This window comes from Quercus suber, unplaced genomic scaffold, assembly GCF_002906115.3.
Source record: "Quercus suber isolate HL8 unplaced genomic scaffold, Cork oak 2.0 scaffold_53, whole genome shotgun sequence".
Lineage (NCBI taxonomy): Eukaryota > Viridiplantae > Streptophyta > Magnoliopsida > Fagales > Fagaceae > Quercus > Quercus suber.
This window is the reverse complement of record NW_027069518.1, coordinates 156,826-166,607: the sequence shown is the minus strand read 5'-3', so window position 1 is coordinate 166,607 and position 9,782 is coordinate 156,826. Positions and strand designations below refer to the sequence as shown.

General features: G+C 33.3%; 1 protein-coding gene across 1 annotated transcript; it reads left to right on the top strand.

Moving 5' to 3' along the window:
• The first annotated feature begins 3,889 nt into the window (after window positions 1–3,889).
• On the top strand, window positions 3,890–9,767 carry LOC111992352 (uncharacterized). Its single transcript, XM_024024215.2, has 8 exons — window positions 3,890–4,138; window positions 4,503–5,713; window positions 5,821–5,911; window positions 6,068–6,225; window positions 6,302–6,353; window positions 7,487–7,566; window positions 7,671–7,764; window positions 8,653–9,767. The coding sequence occupies exons 2-8, from the start codon at window positions 4,556–4,558 to the stop codon at window positions 9,237–9,239; spliced, it is 2,220 nt and encodes a 739-aa protein (XP_023879983.2). The 5' UTR covers window positions 3,890–4,138; window positions 4,503–4,555; the 3' UTR covers window positions 9,240–9,767.
• The last annotated feature ends 15 nt before the right edge of the window (window positions 9,768–9,782 follow it).

Here is a 9,782-nt window from a genome sequence, read left to right as displayed (position 1 = left end):
TCATCAGACCAAGGTACCAATTGATTTTTGGTGTAGGCGGGGGATATCTCTTACTTGATGATAAAAAATTTTACTGGTTAAGATAACTGGAACCTTGAATTCAAATCATATGGTCACATTAAAAAAGAACAATTACATTTAATCATGAGATCGAATTGATTTTTGGTGTGGGTGGGGGATCGAACCCCATATCTCTTACTTGATGATAAAAGATTTAACTAGTTGAGATAACTGAAACCTTGAATTCAAATCATATGGTCACATTAAAAAGAGCAATTACATTTAATCATGAAATGTAATGGTGTTAGTGCTTTAAAAATTCTGTTGGAAATGCTAAACTTAATTAATAAAGTCTTTTAACATTTGGAAGTTTATGAATCATGAAATGTAATGGTGTTAGTGCTTTAAAAATTCTGTTGGAAATGCTAAACTTAATTAATAAAGTCTTTTAACATTTGGAAGTTTATGAATGAGAAGTGTGGTTTAATATGAGAGAGAGAGAGAGAGAGAGAGAGAGATTTTGCAATTTTCAGAATTATTATTTTTTTACTAACAATTTCCAAGATCAATATTGTTATTACAAGTGAAATTAGGATGAACAATGGTCCCTCAACAAACACGGATGTATGATCGTCATTGGATTTAGTAGTAAATTTTTTATGGTGACTACAATTCAAATTACCATATTTATAAATAGAGAAAATATACATCCTCATTGGATTTAGTAGTAAATTTTTTATGGTGACTACAATTCAAAGTACCATATTTATAAATAGAGAAAATGAACCAAGGGTTTTTTAAGCTCAACTGATTGGTACCTATGGATATTTTCAATAGAAATTGTTAAATTATCAATTGTCTCAAAAGTTTAAACTTTTAAGAAATAATGAATTTAATCACTTAATCATAATTCTCACACTCCCCCTTCACTTGTGGTCCTAAACTTCCCCTTAGTAAATGGGAGCTCAACAAGTGGGAATTTAACATTTTAAATAAGAGGTAGAGTTTAGTCAGGAATCGAACTCATGATTTCTTGCTTTGATATCATGTTAAAGTACCGATTATCTCAAAAGTTTAAGTTCTTAGGAAATTATGAATTTAATCATTTAACCATAATTAATTCTCACAGAAATATCTAAGAATTTCTTCTCTTCCATTGCTTTCGAGTATGTATAAAAAATAAATAGAGATAAGGAAGGGGTGAGGTGGAACAAAACCGTAGGATGAAGTAGATTTACTGTTATGGAAAGCACAATGCTGAAATATATAACCAGCCCACTGTTTCACTCTTAAAAAATTTGAGAACAATTGTATATTTGTATTCCTAAATTGTAATCCAGACACATGGAGATTGATTTTAGTAATCAAATAAATGATGGATTGTAGTACGGAATTTTAGCTTGTTTTGTAGTGTAATGAATCCGTGCGTTAAAGAGATGAGTTAAAAAGGTTTAAAGTCTGTATTGTATATCTAAGAATTAAGTCCTTTTAGATATACACCATGTTAGTTTCTTTAAAACCTTCTCCCCTCTCTCCATAGATGTGTGTTAAAATACTTAATATTCTTAAAAAAAAAAAATTCACGCGTTAATTGATATAAAGCACGTGAATAATTAATTCAAGCGAAAGAATTTTCTCTCAAATTGATTTTAAAAAAAATTCAATAAAAAACCAAATGGTGGAGCCTAACTTACCAATGACTAAGTCTCAACCATGTACCTTGTACAAATGGTGGAGCTGGAGCACTGGAGCCTAGACTTTATACATCTTAATTTCCTTTAATCAAAGTTCCATTTCACAAAAAAAAAAAAAAAAGGTATCAACCATGTAAACAGTAAAGAATTTTTTTGCTAAAAGGAAAAAAAGGAAGTAAGAATGGAATGAATTTTCTTCCCAATTAATTCATGTAAGAAAAAAAAAATACAAAAAAAATGGTAGTGTCTTAAGTCTTAACGGCTAATGGGCAAGTAAATGACAAAATATCATTAGTTGTATTTTTGGTCAAACAAGATAGGGTGATAAAACCACAGAAACTTTTGTAAACGTAAACCCAGGCTAAATGAATTTTCTTCTGCAACTTGTCTTTGTTTGGATAAGTTTAGTTTCATTTTAATTGAACTTTCTTCTGCAACGTGGCTTTGTTTGGTTAAGTTTAGTTTCACCTTTTTATTTTTATTTTTTATAATATATATATATATATATATACAAGATAGAAATTCTACTTTAAAATAATTTAAGTGTAGTCAAAGACCTTGTAGTTGAATTGACACCTCCCCATGCACAAAGTACTTAAGGGTCTAGAAGAGAAAAAGTTCGAGCTGCGGGTTTTAGCATGTTGTAATTATCTCTCTAAAAAAAAAAATTTCTAAGTGTATATATATGTGAAACTCCTTCCTAAAAACTTGAACCCCAATCTTTGCTCCTCGCACTTTACAAACACTTATACTTGTGGAGTGATTATCACATTAAGGGTGTGCGATGGTTAGTTTCACATTTCAAAAGATAATGTTGAGCTTTTTAAAGCATTGCAAAAAAAAATTTGGCTAAAATTTTAAAGCATTACATTTTCTATACTATAACTATATCTTTTTATTATTATTTAGAAATGGTTAAAACTTTTATTTATAAACTTAAAAGGATTTTACATTATTGGTTAAAACAACAAAACAAGAGGGTGTGTCTTCTAATCAAACATTATATTACAACAACACTTGCCATGTGAAGTCATCACCTAACTACTCTATTCTCATTAAAAAAAAAAAAAAAGATAATTTGATTACTCTTTATCATCAAACAAATATATCAATTAGTTTATAGTAAAAACGGGGATTGAATTCTTATATTTTATTCGAAGACAAAAAACTTTATCAATTAAGTTAACTAAAACTCATTTTATTATCAATTATATATAAAAAAAACAAACTCCAAGGAATAAAGTATGTCAAAAACAACTTGATTTTTAATAAATGGAAAAACAAATGTGAAAAACTCATCCCTTCAATAAATTGATTGGAAGAGAAACTCACATTAACGAATCTTGCATATATAAATAAACTATTTTTTTATAAGTTGACATTGGAAAAATAAAACAGAAAAGATGTTAACCAAGACAAGAAGAAGAAAAAAGAATTTGGAAGAGAACTCAAAAGAACGAAATCACAAAGTTTCTAACTTACTAAAAGGTATCGAAATGAAGAGACTTATATTCATGAGATGAATGTCTTTCTCTAAATATAAGTCTATACTTTTTACTTAACGAATACAATATAATTTGTGAAAATAGAATAATCCAAATGCTAATTAAATCAACGTCCAAAAATAAGTGACTTGAAAGTTGAAACTTAATTGGTAATTTTTTGCTATTTTTAACTAGGAAGTTTAAAGTTTAAATTTTCTTCTCCTATCGTAATTATTGATTAAAAAAAAAAAAAAACTTCCAATACAAATATATAATAAAAAAATAATTATAATTTTACAGATTACCTCTTTTTTTATCGTAATTATTGATTAAAAAAAAAAAAAAACTTCCAATACAAATATATAATAAAAAAATAATTATAATTTTACAGATTACCTCTTTTTTTGAGAAAAAAAATTTAAAGATTATCTAAAAGAGTAAAACCACCTACGCATCCAAGTAAAAGAGACACCCCTGGTTGGATAGGTTTATTTTATTTTATTTTATTTTTTATAATTATTATTACAAAAGTTTGAAAGATTGGTTGGACCCAGTTGGTCCAACCCAAGTAAGTGGCAATATCTAATTAAACCAAAAAAGCAAAATCATTTATTCTAAAAAAAAAAAAAAAATCAAAAAAATCATAGCCATCCAATCCACAGAGAGACAACAAAACACAAACTCGAAGCACCTTCCACTCTAGGACCGTGCCTCTTCTTCGTACTAACTCTCATTCCGAGGCAATTTTTGCCTTTTTTTCACTTTTATTTTATTATTTATTATTTATATTCTTATTTAGTTTTTAGTTTCTTTTAGTACTTTCCATTATTCTTTGCCTCCCCAAGTGGGAACTCTTGTGGATGGGAGAGAGAGAGAGATATAGATAGTGCAGAGCAAAGTGAAAATCCCTATGGTTGGAGTCGATTTTTGGGGTTTGACCAAGACTTCATCGTGACCCAGGTGAGCAAAACTCTTCCTTTTTGGTTGCAGTTGTGATTTTTAGCTTGATTTCTGTGTTTTATGGAAGCAAATCTATTTGGGTTATATTAAAATGGTATGTTCTTGAAGTTAATGAATTTATAAGAGAGCACATGGTAGCTGTTACCGTGCATGGTATTTGTCATCTTTGTTTTGGTGTGTATAGATTTGGTTGGTGCAAGATCTTTTTTAGGGTTTTTCTGCTGGATTTGATGGTCTGAGTGGTATTAAATTTTAGGTTTTAGTCTTTTTTTTTTGGTTTAATCCTTCAAATATTTTTACCATATAAATGAGAATTTAGAACATGATTGAGGATCTGATTTATTTATTTGTTTGTTTTTGGTAGGGATTAGGATGTAACTAATGGGTTGATAGCAACCCAAAAAAAAAAAAATAAAAATGATGGGGAGTTATAGTGAAGAGGAAGAGGATCAATTTTTTGATTCACGAGAGGAGATATCTTCTGTGTCTGATTTGGGTTCGGATTGCTCTGAGGACTGTAGTTCTAGTAATGGCCACTTTGACAGTGTTTTGAATAGATTTTGCAATGAAAATTGGACTAAGAACCCAGAAAGTGTACATGAGCGCCGCAGTAGGTTTCTAAAATGGATGGGCTTAAGTTTGGATTTGAATTTGATTATGAGAGAGGAGGATGGATCGTGCAACAAAATTGAAATGGCTGTTGACAGGATCATGGAAAGTAGTGGGGCAGTGCTGAGAACTCAGGGTTTTGAAGAGGGATTTTCTCTTGGTACCATGTCAGATGAAGTGCCAGAATCCTTAGAAAATGGTGTTTCAGAGGATAATTTTGTGTGTAAAATCAAGAATTTGGATGATGGAACTGAGTTTGCTGTGGATGAATTGGGGCAGGATGGAATGCTTAGTAGACTACGTGAAGTGGGTTCCAATCGATCCATTAGTTTTCAAGAGTTTCATAGAAATTTTGCACCTTCGTCTTTGCTTCATCATCACTTGCGGAGAGAAATTGATGAGGCAAGGCATTTGGGAGATGCAAAAAAGAAAGTGAGGAGGGGTTGGCTAAGGTCATTAGGTGCTGCAGCATGTATTGTTGATACTGCTGCTCTACAGACCAGTGATCTTGAATCAGCATTAGGGACAGGGATGCGAAGAGTTCGGGTTCATCCCTATAGTAAGAGGTCCAAAGAACTGTCCTCCCTTTATGTTTGCCAGGAATTTGTAGCACATGAGGGGCCAATATTGACAATGAAGTTTAGTCTTGATGGAAGATACTTGGCAAGTGCTGGCAAAGATGGAATTGTGCGCATGTGGAAGGTGATTGAGGAAGAGAGCTCAGACAATTTTGAAAATCTAGAAATTGATCCTTCATGTGTATACTTCACAGTGAATCATCTTTCCAAATTGTCTCCTCTTGATGTTGACAAAGGGAAATTTGGTAAGATGGAGAAATTGAGGAAATCTTCAGACTCAGTTTGTGCCATTCTCCCTACAAAGGTTTTCCGGATATGGGAGAAGCCTCTGCATGAGTTTCAGGGACATAGTGGCGACATCTTGGATCTCTCATGGTCCACGAAGGGGGTTAGTATTTGGAATTAAGCAAGGTTTTTATTTTTATTTTTTATTTTATTGCTTCCTGAATTTGATGAGTATTGATGCCATTTTCGTTTTTTGGGTACTTGCCTCAGTTTCTGCTGTCATCCTCTGTTGATAAGACGGTTCGTCTATGGCAAGTGGGATGTGACAGATGCCTAAGAGTTTTCTCCCATAATAATTATGGTGAGCCCGCTGATTGTTAATATTAATCTCTAACATCTACTTGTTCAATGCTTTGTTTAATGTTAGTTGATCTATGTTGGTTTATTTCTAACTCTGCTCTCCCATTTTGTTTCAAGTCATTTCACACTGATTTTTATACTGCTATTATTTATGCAGTGACGTGTGTTAATTTTAACCCTGTGGATGGAAATTACTTCATCAGCGGTTCAATTGATGGAAAAGTTCGAATCTGGGAAATTGTTGGTTGTAAGGTTGTTGATTATATTGATACCAGAGAGATAGTCACTGCTGTGTGTTATCGGCCTGATGGAAAAGTATGGCAACTTTTATGGGTTTAGCTTCTGCCATGAAACATTTAGCATGATATACTGAATTAATCAACTTTTGCAGGGAGGAATTGTTGGTACCATGACTGGGAACTGCCGATTTTATGATATCATAGGTATGCATATCTTCCTGGAACAACCAAACAAATTTATGTTTTTGGTTAATCTCTGCAGCATGTTAATCTTTACAATTCTAGTAAGAGAGAGAGGAAAAAAAAACTGTTTGAACTAGCTAATGAGCTATAGCTAAACTGGCAGTTCATTCTCCTATAATAATGGGATGGAGGGTGAGGTCATGGGTTCAAGATCCACTGGGCGTGTGCGTGTGACTTACAAATAACAAAACTGTTGTAATTACAAAGAATTATAATAATTAGTTGGTTAGCTGGTATTTACTTTTTGACCATTGACTTCTTGACAGGATGGAATTCTCTTGTCTGCATATTGGCTTGAGGATATGTTCATTTCTGGACTGATTTCTCTAGGTTTTTTTTTTTTTTTTTTTTGGTGTGTTGTGTTTGTGCGTGTGTGTGGCTTTTTTTTTTTTTTTTTTTTTTTTTTTTTTTTTTTTGGTGTGTTGTGTTTGTGCGTGTGTGTGGCTTAAGTGGTCTTAGTGATCCATGATAGAATTGCTGAGCAACAAGAATGGCAGAGTTGATGTTAATTTGAATAGGTGCATTATGGAGTTGCATTGATGGAAACATGTTCACATGTTTATGCGGAAACAAATGGATAATATATCTGGCTGTTGTGATGATTTTAGATTCATTTGTTTAACATGGTTTTTGAAATTTCATAAGAGGCTGTCAAATTCCAGGTATCAGCCTCTAATAAATTGGGGCAAGGCTGCTTACCATGACCTCACCCAGACCCCACAAAAAGTGGGAGCTTTATGCACTGGGTACAACCATAAGAGGCTGTCATTTTGATTAATCTATATATGGTTAGATATTGTCTTTTATTGCCCATCTATTCTGTAGAGATAGGATAACTTGTCTGACAAGTGTTGAAGACAGAAAATGCCTCATGTTGAGTTTATGCTATCATAGTATTTGATTCTCTATTTTATTCTTACGTGTTCTATTCATGAAAATTTAAAACCTCAAAACTTTATTGAAGGGTTAAATAACTTTTTATGGATCAACTTTTTTATTTTAAAAATTCTTTGCACATTAGATTTTCTAATTCTGATATAATACAAATATGCTTACATGGTTTATTGTTAACTTATAGTGTTTTGTTGTTTCAGATAATCATCTGCAACTGGATGCTCAAATATGCTTACAGGGAAAAAAGAAGTCACCAGGCAAGAGGATAACTGGCTTTCAGGTTGTTAAATTACATCCACTATTTTGTTCTATAATTCGTGCTCTTTTTAGTTTTACTAACTAATTTAGTGGAAAAGACTAACTTAATATGGCTTTACTCTTTAGTTTTCCCAAAGTGACGCGAGCAAAGTAATGGTCACTTCCGCTGATTCAGTAGTCCGTATTCTTATGGGGGTTGATGTCATATGCAAATTCAAGGGTATGTTTTTGTGAATCATAATTCTCATTTTTCTGTTCTGCAATTTAAAAAGGTTCTTTTAGTTGCACAGCAAACAATTATTTTTAATAATTTTGCATATGCGGTCTCCATTTGTTAAAATCTACTGAAACTGTTAATAAATTTTAGGTAAAATTACAATTTTACCCCCCAGGGTTTGTTCCTATCACAATTTAATCTATAAACTTTCAATTGTTACATTTGACCTTCTAAAGTTTGGATTAAAATGAAATCATAGGGTTCTGTCCAAATTAACAGATTTTGCATCTTGTGGACAAACTTTTTCATTTGCAACTTACCTCCTTGTGGTTTAACCCTATCACAATTTAGTCCCCAAACTATTCAATTGTGACATTTTGGCCCCCTAAAGTTTAGTTTAAAATGAAGTCTTTAACGGGTACATGGATGGAACAATTTAGTCCCCAAACTATTCTATTGTGACAGTTTGGCCCCCTAAAGTTTAGTTTAAAATGAAGTCTTTAACGGGTACATGGATGGAACCCTAATGATATCATATAATTCCAAACTGTTAGGGGGTCAAATATAGCAATTGAAAATTTGTGGACTAAGATGTGATAGGACCAAATCACAGGAGGCTAAATTGTAATTCCCCTGGTGGGTTCCAGTTAATTCAACTGGTAGTCCTTTGTTGTCAAATGAGGGACTTGGGTTCGAATCTTGCTTACACCAAAACCAATTAGTGTCTTAGTTTGATGATAAAGAGCAATCATCATAGAGTGGACATTATAGATTTAAATCCTATCAAATCTATCCAAAAAAAAAAAAAAAAATTGTAATTCTCCTCAAATTTTATGTAGTTTATGTTCATTTTATTGTTAATTGTTAACTCTCTGCATCTTCCATTTTCAGGTCTTAAAAATGCGGGAAGCCAGATGTCTGCATCTTTTACCTTAGATGGGAAACATATTGTCTCTGCAAGTGACGATTCAAATGTCCACATCTGGAACTATGCAAGCCAGGACAAGGTTTCTTCTCGGGCAAAGACTATTTGGTCCAGCGAGAGTTTCCTGTCCCACAATGCATCAATTGCTATACCTTGGTGTGGCATGCAAGCATTGTCAGAAACACTTCTCTCCCCAACATTGAGCGCAGATGTACGGGGTAGTAGTGTCAAAACTGGATCGAAACATCGCAATTTTGATGAGAATTCTGACCAAAAAATGCCTCTATCTTCACCTGATTGTTTCTCTCTAAGCCGTGGGTTTTTGTTGGAGTCTTTGCCAAAGGGATCTGCAACTTGGCCTGAGGAGAAACTTTCTGATTCAAGCCCAATAGCTATTCCACCTGCGATATGTAAATCTGAGTACAAATTTTTGAAGAGTGCTTGTCAGAGCACGTTCAGTTCTCCTCACATGTGGGGTCTTGTGGTTGTGACTGCAGGCTGGGATGGGCGGATTAGAACGTACCACAACTATGGGTTGCCCGTTCGTATTTGAAAATATAGGTCTTACTTTCGGATTTGCAATATGTCATTGCAGATCTGAGTACAAGATTTTGAAGAGTCCTTGCCACAGCTCACCTCTCACATCCTTGTGGTCATGACTGCAGGCTGGGATGGACAGATTAGAATGTACTGCAATTATACATGACCTATTCCTCTTTGAAATCCTGTGTTTGGGAAGATCATCAGACCTTAGTTTCAGTTGTATGGAACTTTAAAGATGTTGATCTCGTCGTTGTAGCAGGATGCAAGGGGTTTAGATTCAAACGATTCTCTCTGCATGTGCAGTATAGTATACATGGCAGTTCTGTTGGTTGTGAGGAAAAAAAGGGTTGGGGGCAGGGGGGGATCTAGTGTGGATCCTTTATAGATTACAAAGTGTATTATACTTAGTCTGGGCATGCTAATTGGCAAAGCCTTTTTTTACTGCAGTCCAGCCAGGTCTCAAAAGGAACCTTTGGATTGCTCTTGTATTGGATTCTCATAATACAGGTTTAATCATATGATTCTTTTATTTGTTTAAGACTTGAGGACTGTC